The 19,073-nt window shown below is 48.9% G+C and overlaps 1 protein-coding gene across 8 annotated transcripts in view; it reads right to left on the bottom strand.

The window, feature by feature from the left end:
• The window catches only part of MUC16 (mucin 16, cell surface associated), a 121,251-nt gene that overhangs the window by 8,410 nt on the left and 93,768 nt on the right, over positions 1–19,073 (bottom strand). For 6 of the 8 annotated variants that reach the window (XM_047703669.1, XM_047703695.1, XM_047703677.1 and 3 more), the window contains 22 exons: positions 18,852–18,976; positions 18,590–18,657; positions 17,834–18,006; positions 17,686–17,721; positions 17,112–17,147; positions 15,432–15,556; positions 15,269–15,336; positions 14,031–14,203; positions 13,702–13,737; positions 10,581–10,705; positions 10,433–10,500; positions 8,579–8,751; positions 7,186–7,221; positions 5,986–6,051; positions 4,977–5,098; positions 4,810–4,877; positions 4,477–4,649; positions 3,088–3,218; positions 2,685–2,752; positions 1,717–1,865; positions 489–652; positions 78–145 (listed from right to left, as the gene is read on the bottom strand). In XM_047703669.1, the coding sequence (XP_047559625.1) occupies positions 78–145; positions 489–652; positions 1,717–1,865; positions 2,685–2,752; positions 3,088–3,218; positions 4,477–4,649; positions 4,810–4,877; positions 4,977–5,098; positions 5,986–6,051; positions 7,186–7,221; positions 8,579–8,751; positions 10,433–10,500; positions 10,581–10,705; positions 13,702–13,737; positions 14,031–14,203; positions 15,269–15,336; positions 15,432–15,556; positions 17,112–17,147; positions 17,686–17,721; positions 17,834–18,006; positions 18,590–18,657; positions 18,852–18,976 (2,251 nt within the window). The remainder of the gene's footprint in view (positions 1–77; positions 146–488; positions 653–1,716; positions 1,866–2,684; positions 2,753–3,087; positions 3,219–4,476; positions 4,650–4,809; positions 4,878–4,976; positions 5,099–5,985; positions 6,052–7,185; positions 7,222–8,578; positions 8,752–10,432; positions 10,501–10,580; positions 10,706–13,701; positions 13,738–14,030; positions 14,204–15,268; positions 15,337–15,431; positions 15,557–17,111; positions 17,148–17,685; positions 17,722–17,833; positions 18,007–18,589; positions 18,658–18,851; positions 18,977–19,073) is intronic. The other 2 variants (XM_047703686.1, XM_047703706.1) reach the window with 2 other exon arrangements.

Below are 19,073 nucleotides of genomic sequence, written 5' to 3'. Positions count from 1 at the left end.
ACCATGACAATGGGGACGCTTTTACTTAAAGGACTTCAGGAGTCTCCAGAATGATTAGATCCTGAGCTGGAACTCACCTGAATGCTAAAACTTGACAGCCAGAGAAAAAACTCTTGATGCTGCTGTTTCGGAAGACCTGGTTGAGCTGAAAGATAGGACAATGTTCCCTTGATTACCATCCCAGGCCAAGTGGCAGGAGAATTTTTAGCCACTGAGCATACTTCCCTTCTATTTTTTCCCATCTATTTTTTCTTATCTCAACAAACACTAGCCCAGATAAGTGTACCAAAGGACATCCCATTCCAGAGTATGACTTAGCTACAGGACCCTGGACTAGCTACTGAAACTCTCTGGGCCTGTTTCTTAATTTGTAAATGGGCATAAGAACCTATCTTCATGAATTGTTATGAAATTGTTATGAAAAATCACCCTCTGACTACCCAGTGTCCATAGGTCTGTCTCTACATGGGAATGGAGTGGATTCTCACCGCATTCTCAATACTTCTCTTGTTCTGCCGGTGTTTGGTGGTGCCTGGCTGGGCTATGTCCTGGGAATAGAGTAGGTTGGTGACAGTGAAATTCAGCTGGAAGTGCTCAGGGCTGGGACTGCTTGTTGGTATGTCTGTGGGTAGATGAGCTGATGGCTCCACTTCTATAATAAAAAGAAGGTATAAAAGTCCCAATCAGGTGAAGATTTTAGCGAAAAAGTCATTCCAGCTAATCTACTTATTCCTGGCAATGTGACCGGAGTTGGATTTTTAAAGATGTTTTGCATAAGGCCCTCTATCCACCCAGCCACTTTGTATCCATTGATCTCTCTATCCACCAACTCTCCCCCAAGCATTATGAGAGCTCACTAGTATGTGGGGATGAGGAGATTGGGCTCTTCTGGGGCACAGAAGGCAAGTGCAGGTGCTGATCACCCTAGGGGACATCTGTCATACACCTTTGTTGACCTAAGTTCCTAATGTGTCTTGCTGCCTCTAGTCTTCTCCCCTTCCCAATCCACTCTCTATACAACACCCAGAGGATGAGCTTTCTAAAGCAGAATTCTGTTACGTTTCTCTGCAAACCATTCCAGTGCCCAAGAAAGTCCCTGCCTGCTTCTATAGCTTTACCCACCACTTCTCCCATGTCAAAGTGTTTGCTCCAGCCACACCAAACTCTTTAGAGCCTCCCCAAATATTCTGTCTTCTAGGATATAAACACATGTAACTCGACTCCCTAACTCTTCCCATTGGCTAGGTCATGTTCACCATCACATCTCAGTTTGCTCATTACTTCCTCCAGAAAACTTTCCAAGATGGGCTGTGTGTCCCTCCTTGGGGTTCCCTCAGGTTCTTGAAATTCTCTGATTGTAGCAGTTTCCACAGTGCATCATCAGTGCCTATTTACTTTCATGACATGAATGTGTCCTTCAATCAATCAATGTATGAGTCATAGCCAGAGGGCCTAAGAAAAGAACTCAGGATACTCCACATTTTGGTTTGGAAAGATTTGAGTAAAAATAATCATTTCCTTGGGTGCGATTTCTGCATGTTTTTTTCCTACTTCCTGTTGGATGATCCAATGTCACGAGTCATCAACATGGGCCTCCAGAAAGTCCCCCTTTCCCCTCCAGAGCCTCCATCTATTCTACTGCTCCTGAGAAGCCCCGTCCTTCCTTCCTCATAACCCCATCTCTTCAAGCCATGAAATCAACCCCCAGTCATGCACCTGTCACATGCAGGTCCGTTAGCTGATAGGTGGCCCCTAGCCAGTGGGATGAGACAATCAGGGTCTTGTCCAGAAAGACTTTCTTCACCACGCTGGGGTCCACATTGGAAGAGAACAGTACCTGGACAGTGACCAACATGGAGCCCAACCTAGAGACAGAGACCATGGAACTCAGCCATCACTCAACACGAGCAGTGTCTCCTGAGTTCTTGTTTAATAGGCTCAAAGACCTAAAGGCAAGAGGTGAGAGACTATCTCCCAGGCTAGAGAAGACACCCTGACCAAAAACACAAGGTTTCCATGAGTTGGGAATAGAACAAATAACTATATAAATAATGAACATCTACGGAGCACCTCTAGGAAGTGACTTAAACATTCCCTCACCATCACTCTGGTGGAAGGTATCATTATGATTATCCCCATCTTAAAGACAAAAGAACTGAAGTCTGGAAACACTCAAAGTTGGCTCTGTGTCCCATGATCTCCTGTTCCCCAGTGTCTCAGTTCTTCCACCCATTCTTCACAGACCTGGGTTCCAACCAAATTTGGGCAATTCTTGAGCTGTTTACTTTTCTTCTCCAAGCCTCAGCTTCCCCATCTGAACAATGGGGATGATCACAATAGTATCCATCTCACAGGAGCTGTATGAGAATCCCATGAGATGACCATGCAATGAAAGTGCTCAGCAGGGGTAGGGCCATGGGAAATGTTATTATTGGGCTGATCTTTGTTGAAAGTATCTCAAAGAGGAGAAGGTGGTGGATGCTAGTGTTGGTGGCCCCATGAGGTTAATCCCTCCCTTACCCCTCCTCAAAGTCCTATGGAAGGAGATGGTAGGAATGGCTGACAGGGACGTGGGGGAGCATGGAGAGCTTGTCAGTGACTTTCATCTCAAAGACTGTGCCAGGATGGAAGCTCAGAGCCGCAAGCTGCCAGCTCAGCCAGCGCTTCCAACCTCCTCAACTTACGTCAAATTGGTGACCAGGCAGGAGTGGAATATATCTTGTAGCTGGCTGCCTCTGTAGAGTTTGGTGACCTAGAATAAAGGGTGGGGACAGTGGGTGAGATGGAGGCCTCCTGGGGCTGGAGGGGGCTACTGGAGCCAGTGAAAGAACACAGGCCTTGGAGCAAAGGAGCTCTGAGTTTGTATCCTGGCTGTGTGACCTTAGGCACACCACTCCCCCTTCTGAGCCTCAGTTTGCCCATCTGGAAAATGGGGAAGGCAGCCAGAGCACCACCTTTGGAAATTGAGAGAACTCAAAACACATAGGCAAAGGGCAAAATTGAAATAATCACTTAATATATGTGAATCAGAGGAATGACAGGGGCACCCAGGGCAAGGAGAGACAGGACTGGTGAGAGAGACACTACCTTGTCCTGGATGTCCCTCCATAGGGCTGTGTACTCCAAGGATGTGGGGTCTGGGTTGCTGAGGTTCCAGTTGATGATGCGGAAATCTAGCTGATACTCCCTTTGGGTAGATAAACTCTGGGGTGTATAGCCTGGAGCCAACGAGAGGAGGAGAAGACCATTGGAGACTCTTAGCCATTAGCACAGAGAGAGGCATAGTGCCAACTGTCAGAGTCACCCAAACTTAGGCCCACATGCTGGGGACTTCCAAATGGAAAGTCACCCCACAATGGGGAAAACTGGAATTTTACAGGGATTCTCCCAGGGTGAGGTTTTTCTATTGCACTTATGCAATTCCCACTTCCTGGAATGTTCTTTAATCCTCTGCTTTTCCTGGAAAACTCCTACTCATGTTTCAGAACCCCAATGAGATGGAACTCCAGGACAGCAGGGATCTCTCTGTCTTGTTCTTGCCATGTTCCAGGGCCTAGTACAGTACTGGGTACATAATATCTTCTAGGAAGCCTTCCCTGAATTGTTCCCCCTCTGTGTTTCCATGGCACCCTGTTAAGAACAGTGTCTCTGCCTTTTTGGTGTGTCCCTAAGTAATATTCAGTCCTCTTGGTTATGAGATTTTTCAGGGAGAGAACTTGTGTGTTCTATCCCTGTACCCAGCACATGGCTTGGGACAGAATGGTAATGTAAATGTGTTTGTTGAAGGGGTGAATGTAAACTTCAGTAGATCCTCAAATATGGGGCTGAGATACTCTTCTCCCAATGGTTCACTCATTTCCTCATTCACTGTGTATGAGGATATACTAACTAAAGAACTGAGGCTGTAGTGACACATTACAAGACCTTAATTTCATAGAGTTGGATAATTAAACAATTGTAGTGAAATATGATTAGTTGGTCTGGTGCCCATCTAGGAACCATGGGACCATGGAGAGCAGGGTTTCTCATCCTCAGAACTACTGATATTTGGGGCTATGTAAGTCTTGGTGGCGAGGATCTCCTGTTCGTTGGAGGACATTAGCAACACCCTTGAGCTCTAGCCACTAGATGCCGGTAGCACTCTTCCCCAGTTGTGGCAACCAAAATGTCTCCAGTCATTGCCAAGTGTCTCCCGAGGGGCAGAATTGTCTCTAGGTTAGAACCATTGACATAGAGGGGCCTCACATTGTAGAACTCCTATCCCAAGAGATCCCATGAGTCAGACACTCGGAGTTCAAATTAGAATCCATTATATTAATTTGTCAAAGAATTTCATGCTATTTACCTAAAATAACAGGAGAGACTTTTTCCATGGAGAGCTTGGGGAGGGTATTGCCTCATCAGAACTTGGGCTGACTTGTTAAAGAGTAAGTAAAGTAGAATGGGGACCAATAATGATTGCTATAAATCACTCACCATTGACGAAGAGGCTGTCATGGACCAGGGTATAGAAGCCCATCTGGGTGACACCACGGGTCAGCTGGTACAGCTCCCAGTAAAGCTGCTCTCTGTCAAGTCCATGGCCCATGGAGTCATGGAGGTAGGTGCAGATGGCATCAACATGGGTGGTTGGCCCATCCTTCTCAGGTCTGGGGAGAGAGGGATGTGGGGACTCTAAAGGTAGGTCCTGAAACCTCACTATGGGGAATCACAAGGAGGGGGGTAACAAATGGGAGATCAGTGGGAAGACTGGAAGGGTTGGTCACCAAAATGGTCACTACTGGCAAATGCTCAGAGAAAGAGTCCTACCTGAGGGAGATTAGTCTGCAATCTGAGTAGAAGGGGCCCAAACTGCTCTTCTGGAATAAGGATCCAAGCTGGGGAGAAGGGAGAGGAGGATGAACAGGAGAGACAAAAGTGGGGCAAGGGCTGGGTGGAATTGATCCCACTAGGAACTTCTGGGACCAGGGTCTCACCAGGCACTGCAGGGTCCTCTGGGTGGAGTTGAACATAGCTGAGCCATTGCTCATGTCCACTGAATACTGGAGGTTCGAGATGGTGAAGTTGAGTGTAAGGGTCTTCAAGTTGTATCCCATAGCTACAAGAAGAGAGGGGAGAGATGGCTACTACTGAGAGTTGGCCTGAGACCAAATCAGAGTCCTACATTCATTGTACTCTGTCATCTTCTCTTCCAGTGGCACCACCACCCATTATCTGGTCACCCAATTCAAAACCATCATGTCGCTCAGCTCCTCCTCCTTCCCCTCCAAGTAACCCCAATACCACTTGCAGAATGGTCCTCATATACATCCTCTCTATCCTCTCCCAGCTCAAGCCTTTTCTTCTCTCACTTGGACCAACGCCCCAGCAGACTTACTGGATGCCCTCTCTAAAGAATGTTCTCTACACTGAAAACTAGAAGAAATTTCCTTAAGTAAAAAATCTCAGTATAGTCACCACTACCCATGGCTTCCTTTGGCCTTCAGTGTCAAGTTCAAACTTCTTGACCTGGCACTCAAGGTTCTTCCCAATATGGTTCTTGTGATCCTTTCAGCTTCACATATCCATCTAACTCTAGGTTCAGCTTTATGCTTTATGCAAACCAAATCCCTCTCAATTCTCTCCATACACTATGCTGTTTCTGGCCACTGAGACTTTGCTCATCAAATCTCCTATATCAGGAAAACTCTTCATCCCCTATTTTCCTGGATGACACCTCCTCATTCTTAAACTCTCATTTTGGTTGAAAATTTCTCCAGAAAGACTTCCCCCCAAAATTATACTAGGTGCCTCTCCCCAAAATATCTCACATTGTTGTTATAATGGTCTGCTGATCTCACAAAACTAGTGGCTCCATAAGGGTATGCATTAGACTGAATTGTCAGTATAATCTTTGCAATTGACATGACTGACCTACACCAGAATTTTACAACTGACTGGTAGAGCAGAGCTTTTCTTGGGAAGGAAAAGGGATCTCCCAGATACCTGTGGTGGCTTCTGGTTGTGTAGGTGATGATGAACGAGGCAGGAATGTGGTGGCTGCCTCAGGAGCTGTGGAAAGGGCAGTCATCAGGAAGGAACAGAGTCCCCACACAGTGGGAGAAACTCCCTAAAGCTTGCCTGGGCTCTAGCAGTGGTTGCCCCAGGACAAGCATTCACAGGTATGTCATCAATGAGAGTAAGGGAAGGAGGAATTGTGTGAGCAGAGGGGTGAACGAGCCCACAAGTGAAATAAACTCAAGAAAGTAAGGGTAGGCGAACAAGAGAGAGATTAAGCAAGAGGCCAGGGAGATGAATGGGCAGAAAAGTGGACAGACGGGGGGATACCTGGATGGACAGAAGAATAATGAACAAATGAAGGGTCAAAAAGAAAGAAAGAATAAACACAGGAAGAAAAGTTGGAGAGATGGATAGAAGGGAAAAAGGAGGAAAAGACAAACAAGTGAATAGGCAGAGGCTGGATGGATGGACAGATGGATGGAAAGAAGTAAAGAATGAAAGATGGATGGATGGAAGGATGGACAAAGGAGAGAAGGAATGAAGCATGGATGGATGCAAGGAGAGATAGAAGGATGGGTGGATGAATTGATGGATGGGTGGATAAAAGAAGAGAGAGAAGGAGGGAAGGAAGGATGGATGGATGAATTGAAGAAAGGAAGAATGGATGAAAGTTTGGATGGACAAAGGGAAAGAAGGAAGAAAAGATGGATAGAGGGAAGGAAGAATGGAGAAGTCTGAGAGAAGAGATAACTTGAGAATGGGAGAATGGATGGATTAAAAGATAGATGAAGGGACCATTGGACAACGAACAGGCAAATTTGGCCAAACCACTGAATGGCCACCACAGTTGCATCTTGACATTGAGGCCCCTTCTGTGGCCCTTGTAAGAGATCTTGTTTTCAGGAGGCATGGACTCATCATCTGACCTCAACCCCGCATCCCTATAGGAAATGTTTGTTCAAATTTCTTCCTCCAACCCAAAAGGGTGTGGAAAGTTTAGAAAGCCAATGCCATGGCTGCAGGCCCAGAAAAGACCAAGGACTCAGCATGCTTCTTCCCACTGATCCCTGGCCACACTCAGGAGAGCAGCCTGAGATTGGGGCAAGCTCCCTTTATTAGTGAGGAGAAAAGTTTGGCTCAAGACCGGTAGAGGCTGATACGGGTACTGGTTGCAAAGATACCTACTTGTAGGAGGCTCATCTGGACCACGTTCATTATAACCTGTAAACAAAAATGTCACACGTAAGGGGAGATGGCAGCACAATCCCAGATATTCCATGCCTTTGTCCATGTGGGGCTCCTGCTGGCCTTTCCCTCTGTGTACCAGGGAAGCATCTATGCATTTTCCAAGATCAGACTCAAATGTCATCTCCATCATTAAGGTTTTCCTGATCTTCCAGGTAGAGATGACCCTTCCCTATCCACCTCTCCAACATGCCCCTAAGAGACCCTCATCACATTTATGTTCACACATTTATTCCCCCACATATATATCCGTCCCAATATCTACCCTTCCGCCCTCCCTCCAATGTATCCCTCCAACCAACAACTATTTATTGAGAACCTACTATGTGCCAAGTTCTATTACATTTGGAGAATATATCACTGAACAAAATATCTCTGTCCCTTTGGAGCTCACATTAGGACAGGTTGCCCATGTAGCCTGTGTCCCTGGTGCCAAGCACAAGGCCTGACTTATAGCAGATTCTGGGGACTGCTGGCTGAGTGAACAAAACGAAGCATATTTTACAGGGGGGAAATATCCTAAACTTGCCCCTGCAAGGGCCAAGGTGAAGGGAAAAGATGTGAACGCACAACATCAAGACCCAGACTGACTAGTGGCATGGGTAGGTTGATTTCCTTCTCTGTACATCTCCCTCTTTGCTCAAATGGGAGTCATAAAGGGCCAGGATGTCTCCCTGTCCACCTGATGTGGTAATGGGGATAAGAAAGTGTGATTTGCCAAATACCATTTCCAAGCTGGGGACAGAGAGGAGAGAAGCTGAATTATTCCAATAAACCTCACCACGTTCCATGCTCTGCCTCTCAGAACCCCAGAGGGGGTGGTCACCTTCTTAAACACTGTCCCTTCCTGGCTTCTAGAAAGATGCCAAGCATGTCCAAAGCTTGGACCCCACAGATGTCCAGAGTGCCTACCTCATTTCCTGGCACTAGGGCCCCACCCAGGAGAGAAGCCCATCCCTGGTCTAGGGTAAGAAGCTGGGAGAGAAGACAAATGTGGGATTTTCTTTTCCCACGCCTCCCCTGGAATGATCTCTCAGGAGTTAAAAGCATAGGGTCAAGCACAGTGTTGGATGCTAACTGCTGGGGCTCAGGCCTGGCTCCGTCCTTCTCTAGCTGCACCCACTTGGGCAAATTACTTAACTTTTCAGAACCTCCATGTCTTCATCTGTAGAACAGGTGTGATCAGGGACAGCCTTACAGAGTGACTGTTGGAGGGTAGGGGTCAGTATAGAGTTGAGATTCACACCTGAATTTGTCTCAAGGTTTCTCCTAGGTTTCCTGACCTGTGGGATGGGGGTATGGAAGCAGTGAGAGGGTGCTGAGAACTGCTCACCATTGAGGTAGAGGCTATCCTTGTCCAGAGAATAGGGACCCAGCCGGGTAATGCCGCGGGTCTGCCGGCTCAGCTCATGGAACACCTGCTTGGCAGGCAGATCCGGGCTGCTGGGGGGCTGCCGGTAGGTGCAGAGGATGTCCACCCTTGTTTTGGCACCATTCTTCACAGACCTGAGGAAGGAGAGATTGATGTGTAGGGAGTGCAGCCCACATGGCACCTCTTCACCTGTGGGCGCTGCACACCTCACGTCCTGTGTTCCAGCCTTACTGAACCATTCACAGTTTTTCCACCTGGCCACACTCTCTCACCCCAGGATCTTTGCACATGCAGTGCCTTCTGTCTGGAGGTCTCTCCCCTTCTCTCCTTACTCTCTGATAATTTCCCGGTCATCCATCAGCTCTCAACTTAGACACCTCCTCGTTCTCCAAGAGCCCTCCCAGGCAGAGTCAGGAAGGATCCTGGTTGCCACAGGACACCATGCTTCCCCCATCACAGCTCTGATGGCCCCCAGTGTGAACCTATATTATTTGTTCCTGTTCCCTCTAGACAGCGGCCTCCATGTGCTGAACCACCACCACCATTGTGCTGAACTCCCAGCACCTTGCCCATTGCCTGTTCCATGCAAAAACCAAAGTCCTGCTGAATGGATGAACAAAATAGGATATATCCATACAATGGAATATGATTCAGCTTTAAAAGTGAGGGAAATGCTGACACCGGCCACAATGTGGATGGACCTTGAGGATTTTATGTTTAGTGAAGTAAGACAGACACAAAAAGGCAAATACCATATGATTTCACTTGTGTGAGATACCCAGAGTGGTCAGATTCATGGAGAAGGAAAGTAGAATGGTAATGGCTAACATCTGGGTGTAGAGGGAAACAGGGAGCCATTGTTTAATGGGTACAGACTTTCAGTTTTTGCAAGTTCTAGAGACCGGTTGCACAATAATGTGAATACACTTAACACTACTGAACTGGACACTTAAAAATGATTCAGATGGTAAATTTTCTTTGTGTGTTGTGTGTCTTTTATCACAATTAAAAAAGAATCCATTCCTGCCAAGATTCTACATGGTGTGGACCTTGCTGCTGTCTGGAAACATAACTTTCTCTCTGTCCCTCTCTCTCTGTTCCAGCCACACCGGCCTCCTTGCTGTTCATTGAATATGCCAAGCTCATTCCTACCTCAGGACCTTTGCCCATGCTGTTTCCTCCACATGGAACAGTTTTCACAGCCAGTTTTCAAGGCCAAATCCTTTTCCACCTGGGACACTGTTCAGAAATCACCTCCATGAACTATCCCGTGCCCTAGGTAAAGCTGCTTTCCCATCTTTCTGCATTTCTGCTTCGCATCACCTTACTATATTTGAAACCATTTCAGATATTTTATTCTTTCACTTAGATTCTTCTTCCTCCACTAGATGAGTGCAGGGACAGTGCCTGTGCTGTCACCATGGTGCCCACCGCCTGCCTCAGGGGAGCTGCACCACTGATGACAGCAGACTGAGAACACAGCTGGAGAAATACTTTGTAAACCCCCACGGAACCCACACCAACCCAGAAAAGTGGAAGTAATGGCCCGATGAAAAGTTTCAGAATGAGTAGGATGATGGGTGCATAGGATCGTGCCCATAACAGATGTCACTGAAATGTATGCTTGAAAATAGTGAAATGGCTAATTTTATGTCTATATGTATTTTGTCACAATTTTAACAATAATGTAACATGGAGACATGGATGCCAACAAGGACCCTCCAAGACAGTCTGCTACAACTGGCAGTGGCTCCCACAGTCAGAAATCCTGTCCTGCCACAGGGGGTCATGGTGGGTGGGTGGGGGGGTTCTCACCTTAGTGAAGTGACTTTGCAGCCTGCATATCGGGCTCCTAGGCTGCTCCTCTGGAACAACGGGCCAAGCTGGAGAGGAAGGAGAGGGCTAGTGTGGTCAGACCCAGTGACAGCCCCGAGGAGGAGTCACGGGAAAGCTGGTCTCTTACCAGGTGCTGCATGAGGCTGTCTGTGATGTTGAACTTGAGGGAACCAGGGCGGCCCATATCCGCTGAGTAGCGCAGGTTGTCGATGGTAAAGTTCAGCGTGAATGGCTCCTCACTGACCTCCCCAGCTGTGACAGGGGCAGAGAGGGCCAAGGCTTATGGGGACATTGGGGCGCCCAACATCCACCCATGAGGGGGCTTCCAAGGGCCTCTTGTCCTCCGTCCATAAACCCGAGGGTCACTTGTTAATGGGGACAACTCCAGCAGCAAGTAAGGACAGGTGTAATGATTTGGGGGCTGGAGATGGTATTCCCACCCAGGTGCAGGAGTGGAGGGGCTCTGTGGAAACACTAGTGGCTTTGCTCTTCCCAGAAAGGAAAGGCTCCAACTTACCATACTGATGTAGAACTGGGGAAAACCCCACACATTGTCCTCCATATGCTCTCTGCTCCCCCATCTCTAACTCTTTATCTCTCTGCGCCTCTGTCTCTTTTCTTCTCTGTCTCTCTCTTACACCCAGATATGCCAAACTTCTATGCATTGCATAAAAAAAAAATCCAACTAGGAGCTATAACCAATCTCTCTGTACCTTGATTTACTCATCTGTAAGATAATGATTCCTAATTCAAAAGCTGAAATGAGGTTTGAACAAGTCAAATTCTATAAAGTGCCTAAGCACAGTGCTGGGTACAGGGTAAACACTATATAAATATTCATTATATAAAACAAATAAGCAAATACTTTCTGATCACTCACTACATATGGAACTTTAAACCTGGGTAAGTAGCTGGGAGCTAGAATCACCCACACGAAACAGAGGAGGAACCACAGTACAGAAATGGTCCTCTGCCCAGGGTTACATGACTGGAGAGGGAGAGTCTGGTTCTGGACCCAGGTTCTCCAATCCCAGAGTGCTTGCTCATGACCTCCCCTGTGAAGACACACGCTCCTGCTGAGACACATGCAGCTGGCTCAGTGTTCAATAGTTGGGGTGACCTGAGTAGACCCCAGGGGAAGTGTAATAAATGAACATATGATACAAGTGAGACCAGAGGCCCAATGGCCTGGCTCTAGAATGGATAATCAGGACAAACCTTTGGAAGAAAAACTTACCTCTCCCCTCCCTCTCTTCTTTTCACTACTCCTTCCAAGCTCCCTTCTGTCTATCCTTCCTTCCATCCTTCTTTCTTTCCTTCCATCTTCCTTTCTATTCATCCATGCATTCATTCTTTCTTCCTTCCATCTATTCATCTTTTCTTCTCCGTCCCTCCATCCCTTCTTCCTTTCTTCTATCATCTGTCTACCTAGCATCCTGTCCAACCACCCATCCTTCTATCCATCCATCCTCCATGTCTCCATCCATCAACCCACCCTCCCATCCACCCATCCATGTACCCATGACATCCATCCATCCATCCACCTAACATCCTTGCACACATCATTCCTTCCTGCCTCATTCCTTCTTTCCTTCCTTTTTCTCCATTCACACCTCTTTCTATGCATCCTTTTGTCTGTCCTTCCTTCTATCCCCACCTTCGTCCATCTATCCACCTCTCCTTGCTTCCTTCCTCCACGCTTTCTTTTCTTCCATCTATCCATCCATCTTTCCTTTCTCTCATGTCTATTCCTTCCATCTATTTAGACATTTTCCCTTCCTCCTTTTCCCCCTCCATTCATTTTTTCTTCCTTCCATCTGCCCATCATCTTCTGTCCTCCCTCCCTTTCATCACTTCTTCCTCCCTCCCTCCCATCCATCCATCCATCCATCCATCCATCCATTTGTGTCTTTCCTCCATGTACATTGAATTGATCCTATAATGCTTCAGGAACTATTCCTAGGAGTGGATACTGAGCAACAAAACACAGTCAGTCCAACTGACTTTAACTTATTTTTCCTCTTATCATTTGGGAAAAGATGGTTGTCATTGTACCTGAGGAACCCAGACCCCCAGTGATGTTGGAAGGAGCGAGGGAGGATGCTGTGGTGTAACAGACCAGAGATGGACCCAAGAAGAGAGTTTGAGAGGGCTCCAAAAACACACCTCTAATGCAGGGGCAATTAATTCTTGAAAAAGCTACAAGGTCCTCATTCCAGGGTTTGCTAGGGATGAACTTGAACATAACAGGTGTACACCAAAAATCAGCATGTCTTTTTAAAGAAATTAACTGATGGAGGAGTGAGACTGTGAGTTTTTGGAGTCACAGGAACTCTTGGTTCTATTATGTATTTGCTGTATGGCTTGGCAGCCTCTCCCAGCCCGAGTTTACTCATCTGTAAAATGGAGCTGAGTCACATGGTTGTAGCGAGAACTAAAGGATAAAGAGCATGTGTTTTTGGATGAATTGTGTCTCCTGCCCTTCCTGTATATACACACACACCCAAATTCAAGAAGCTCTAATCTCTAGTACCTCAGTAGGTGACTGTATTTGGACACAGGGCCTTTAGAGAGGTAGCTGGGTTAAAATGAGGCTTTTGGGGCGGGCCCTAGTCCAGTCTGGCTGCTATCGGTATAAGAAAAGGAGATTAGGACACAGAGGGACACTGGGAATGTGTGTGCAAAGGAATGACATGCCAAGAGGCAGCAAGCAGATGCCACCTGCTCACCAAGGAGAGAGGTTTCAGAGCAACCAACCCTGTTGCCACCTTGATCTGGACTTCCAGCCTCCAGCCCTGTGAGAATATATGTGTTGGTCATCTGAGCCACCTGGCCTGGGTATTTTGCTTTGGCAGCCAGAGCTGATCAAGACAGTATGTAACGTATGTAGCACAGTGCCCGGAAGGCACCAAGTTCAATACATGTTCACCAAAAACCTAACAAATGGTGTAACACTGATGTTGAGACACTCTCAGAATAATGGACAGAGAGGTGAGTGGAAGGATAAGAGAAGAGTGCCAGGGCAGAGTTTTAGAAGAATCCGAGGGATAACCATGTGAAGGTCGAATGGTGGGAGGACGGGCCTGTGTGTGAGATGCTCTTGCCCTGGGCTGGGACTCTCCACCAGAACCCAGAGGGAGAAGTGGGGAGTGAGGGGCCCTCCCAGGTCTTTCCCTCACTGAAGACGGGAGGTAAAAGGAGAACAGAGTGGGGATGGGACCCAGGAAACCAGGGCCAGGAATACTCACTAGTAGTAGTCGGTATTATGGTTCCATAGGTGTAACCTGCAGAGAGAAAGCCAGAGGAGCTGAGCCAGAGTCAGGGTGAACATAAAGTATTAAGGGAAAGGCAGGATTTATGGGGACTTTGTAGGAAAAGCAGAGGGGATGAGGCAGTGGAGGGATGTTTGGGAGGAGGCATCCAGGCAAGGAGACTGTAGATGGCTAGAGCCCATGGTTATATCATTGGAATGAAGACTGAACCAAGACCAGAGAAGAAGGAGATATACCACAGCTCCTTTTAGAGAAACACAAAACTCTCCCAGGAGAGAGACCCTGCCTGGAGCACAGTCCCTCACCGTTGACATAGAGGCTGTCCCTGTCCAGGGTGAAGTGCCCCAGCTGGGTGATGCCATAGGTCTCACGGCTCAGCTCCCAGTACAACTGCTCCCTGTCCAGCCTGGGGTCTGCAGAATCAGAGCGGATGGCGCAGAAGATGTCCACTCCAGTGGCTGCTCCACCCTTCTCAAGCCTGGGGAAGGAAGGACATGGGGATGTGGAGTACTGAGGAGGGGTTCTTCTAAATGTGGAAAGCAAGAGAGCTGAAGGCAGGAGGCTGAGAGGGGATGGAAAGGGCTGGCTCAAGCCCAGAGGGGCTCTCCAAAGGGTAGCTCATCTGAGACAACCCCCTTGCAACTAAGAACAAAAAACACTTTAAGAGAAGACACGTTAAGACTTTAACACTTGACAAACCATAAGTGACTCTTAATCTCACAAAACAAACTGAGGGTTGATGGGGGGAGGGGGTTGGGAGAGGGGGGTGGGGTTATGGATATTGGGGAGGGTATGTGCTATGGTGAGTGCTGTGAAGTGTGTAAACCTGGCGATTCGCAGACCTGTAACCCTGGGGACAAAAATATATGTTTATAAAGCTGTAAAAAAAAAAAAAAAGAAAGGATGAATACCCAACTTTTGTAGCAACATGGACGGGACTGGAAGAGATTATGCTGAGTGAAATAAGTCAAGCAGAGAGAGTCAATTTTCATATGGTTTCACTTATTTGTGGAGCATAACAAATAGCATGGAGGACAAGGGGAGATGGAGAGGAGAAGGGAGTTGAGGGAAATTGGATGGGGAGGTGAACCATGAGAGACTATGGACTCTGAAAAACGATCTGAGAATTTTGAAGGGGTGGGGGGTGGGAGGTTGGGGGCACCAGGTGGTGGGTTTGTAGAGGGCACGGATTACATGGAGCACTGGGTGTGGTGCAAAAATAATGAATACTGTTATGCTGAATAAAAAATTAAAAAAATTAAAAAAAAAAGACTTTAACACTTGAAGACAAGAGATAGTGCTTCTTCCAAGAGGAAAGCTTTCATCTAAAACAAATGATATCTCTGGATTCCGTAAGGACAAACACGACACCTCATTTCTAAGACCTGAACATTCCCACCACGTGGGCGTGAAGAACACAGGAAGGTGTTACGGTGGGTGCTGGAGGCCAGTGATGCCAAAGGCATTCCCAAGAACTGAGCCCCGCTGGCCAGTACATGAGGATCCACTGGACCCAATGCATCCCTCCATCTGGGGGTCTCACCTGAGCGAGGCCAGTCTGCAGCCAGCGTAGAGGGGCCCGATAGTGGTCTTACTGAACAAAAGCCTGAGCTGGTGGGGAAAGAAAGGGGTGTGAGCAGAAAGGCTGAAGGACAACCCAAGCAGGCATGTGGCGGGGCTGATGGTGGTCGTCTGGGGGCTCTCACCTGCTGCTGGAGGATCCTCTCCATGGAGTTGAACTTGGAAGAAGCTGGGTGCCCCATGTCTTGAGTATAGTGCAGGTTAGTGATGGTGAAGTTCAGGGTGAAGGACACCAGAATGGGGCCAGTGGCTGCAGTGGGGGAAGAAGAGAAAAATGTCCAGTTTGGACCATAGTAAGGACCAAGGGTGCCTGGAATTCCAACAGTGGAGCACCAACAAGGGACCTAAGTATAGCCACGGACTGCAGAAGCTGAAGGAGAGAATGTTACAGGAGTTTTGAGACATTGGGGACTTTCACTTATTCATTCAGCCAGTGTGTATTGGGTATCTAATGTGTGTGAAGCCCTGTGCTGGGCTCTGGGGGTCCAAGGGTGAATAGGGCACAGTCTCCTAATATTGTGGTCAGGAGCGTGGCCAGACCATTATGCTGCAGGGGAGCCAGGAAGGTTTTAAGTCCCAGAGAGGCACCCAACCAAAGACCGAGGACAGCTTCCAGGAGGAAGCATCTTTTCAGGTGTGACTGAAAGCACGAGTAAGAGGTAGATGAACAGGGTCTGAGCAAGTGGCAGAGTGCTCAAGCAATAGAATCAGTCTGGGTATGAGCCTGACAGGAGACTGTGCAGTTGCCCTCAAGGGACTCGAATGTTTTCATTATGGCCTTGTGGAAGTATGCAGTGACTATACAACTCAGGGATTTGGACATGACTTGTAGATAAGGTGGAGTCATCCAAAGATTGTCAATAAGACAGGAATTACATGGACAGAAGTACATTGGGAGGGCCGTTGGCAGCTGCTGTGCAGAGGACTGTAGGAGGGCAGAGTAGAGGCTACTGTACCAGTCCTAGCAAAAAATGCCAGTGGCCTGAATAAAGGCCAAATGACACAGATGCAGTGAAAAGACTTGGCGGGATATTATGAAGGGAGAAGAGATGATTTGGTGATGGATAGATGGGAGGTGAGTGGGAAGGAGGGTGAAGGTTGGCACGTGTGTCCCTGCCTTTGGTGATAAGGAAAAGGAGCACGTTTGGGAGAAGATGGTGACTTTAGGGTCAGAGACTGAGGGGTCAGGTGATGTCCAGGAGGTGGGTGGACCAAGGGTGAGGAGCTGCCGTGTAGAGTGGGCTGGACTCAGGATTAGGATTCTGAGCAGCTAGACCTTGAGCTGTTATGTGGTCCCTGAAACCCACAGAAATGGATGAGTTTCCTCAGGGAAACTAAGTAAGCAATAATGAGGGAAGAAGTGATCTTGAATGGATGATTTTGTAGAAATGATTTGGGTACCAGTAGGACCTTCCTACTTGCGAACTTGAGGGATAGGGCAGAGAGGACGGGGGAAGGTTGCAGAGGTCACAGCAACAGAGGGAAAAGAACACAGGGGATGAAATCAAAGGTGGGTTACACCTATAAGGGAATGATGGCCATGGTGGCAACTCACGTCACAAACTGTGTGCCTGGCCCTATGCCCCATTCAGCCTGGAGTCAGGGCATCATCCTCGGGTGTGTTGTACGGGCAGGGAGGGGTGGGTCCTGTGACCTCCAGTTCAGCCCGCATTTCCATTAACATCCTCTGTACTCCTTCCCACCCAGAAGGGGGGGATTAGGAGGCAAGACCTTCCTGGTTCAGCAGCTCCTATCTTTAGGGAAAGGGTGGTGGTCCCAGGCACACAGAGGTCTGAAATACTCACTCTTGGGGGTGGTGGCTGAAGCTGGATGGGTGTAACCTGCAAAGAGAGGGAGTGACAGTGAGGAGGGGAAGGGAGAGGTCCTCAATGAAGAGGCAACTTGGGCTGCTGGAAAGATGGCCGCTACATCATCACAGCTGAAATTCTTTAAAAGGAAGATGATTATGCACTGGAAGGGGATCCAGGTCTGCTCCACTCCCATCTCCAGACAGACAAAGGACCTGCTTACAGAACTTGGAAATGTGAACCCCCAGTGGAGATCCGAACTCATGCAGAATCCTGCTGCAGTAGAAGCCCTCTCAGCACAGGGGAGGCCCACAGCCCAACACGGCCCCCACCAATGATGTACACTCTATCACCGTAGAAGCTGGCAGCAAACCAGTGCTCAGGGTGGGGACCTCGTCATCCTGCAGATGCCAGGGACCAGCGCCTATGTCTGGGGCTTTAATGGGTTCACCCGAGGTTGGGGATGGAGCAGGGTGCAGAGGGCAGGCAGCTGGCTACTGGCAGCTTCTGTTCTAGGGTTGCAGAGGGACCCACAGGGTTGCAGAGACTTCGGAAGCCTCTGGACACTCACCGCTGGGGGTGGTGGCCTGGGTCTGGCGGGTGTAACCTGCACAGGTAGAGCGAGAAAGGGTGAGGAGGGCAAGTAATGAGTGAGATGGAGGAATGGAGGGGAGGATGTGGGGACTGTTGAAAGGTGGACACAGATGGCAATCCCTCACCATTGATGTAGAGACTATCCGGGTCCAGGGTATAGGGACCCAGCCTGGTGATGCCACGGGTCAGCTGGCTCAGCTCCTCGTACAGCCGCTCTCTGTCCAGCCCAGGGCTCATGGGGTCAGGGCGGTGGGTGCAGATGGCATCCACTCCAGTGGCTGCCCCATCATTCTTGGGCCTGGAGGGTGGGTGGGTAGGGGTAACAATAGATGGAGTCCCCAAGCAGGGTGCCTGGCCCCTCTGGGGCAGGACAGGAAGGAGCCAGAGCAAGCGAGAAGGCTGGCACCCACCTCTGGCCAGCCTGGGGCTGTGCACACAGTCAGTGGGTGGGAGGATTTTTATTAAATTGCAGGTCTGAAACCTGCAAGCTGGGGGACAGGAGAGCTCCTACTTGAGACAGGTGAAGAGCTGGAATTTGGGATTAAAGCAGGTGGAAAAGGCATGCTTGTCTTCAGAGGAATCCTGGGGATGGAACTGAAAACCTAAAGGAAATGCCCTCTTTGGTCAAAGGGAGGCAGGAGGGAATTTGGAAGGATGACTAGCCTAGGGTCATATCCTGCTGAGGGGCTCCCTAGAACGTGGGGACAGTTGGTGGGGTTGGGGGTGCTTGCAATCAGAAGAGGTCTTGGTCCTGGAGCCAGTGGTTCCTGAATTCCACCTCTTCTGAGGACATGGACAGAGAAGGCAGGAAGGAAGCAGAGGGAACTCTTGGGGTCTGGGAGCCCTTGAGGTGGTCCTGGCCTGGGATTGCAAGGACTCACCTGAGCAAGGTCAGCCTGCAGTCTGAGTAGAGGGGCCCCACACTGGTGTTCTTGAACAAGGGTCGGAGCTGTGGGTGAAAACAAGGGAAGTAAATAAGTGAATTGAGACGCAGGGGCTGGACGGGCATCGGTGGGTGGGGCAAGAGCGAGGTGGGAGGGGCTAGCTCCCAAGGTCTGGGCTGGAATAGGGGTGGCCTCGCATCAGTAGGCAGGATGAGGCTAGGGGGCGGGGCTGGCAGGGGGAGGTGGGCGGGGCTCTCGCCTGGAGCCTCAGGGACTTCTCTGTGCTGTTAAATTTCCGGGAGCCTGGAGGCTGCATGTCCTCCGTGTAGTGCAGGTTGGTGACAGTGAAGTTGAGAGTGAATGGCACCAGCGGTCGTCCGGTGGCTGCAGCAGAGGAGGGAGAGGAGATGAGTCAGGCCTGGAATGGGTACGGGGGCAGGGCCTGGGACCCGCAGCTATCTCACCGGAGACCATAGCAAGT

Source organism: Lutra lutra, chromosome 1 (assembly GCF_902655055.1).
Source record: "Lutra lutra chromosome 1, mLutLut1.2, whole genome shotgun sequence".
NCBI lineage: Eukaryota > Metazoa > Chordata > Mammalia > Carnivora > Mustelidae > Lutra > Lutra lutra.
Note: the sequence above shows the minus strand (reverse complement) of the source record. Positions and strands in the feature narration are given on the sequence as shown.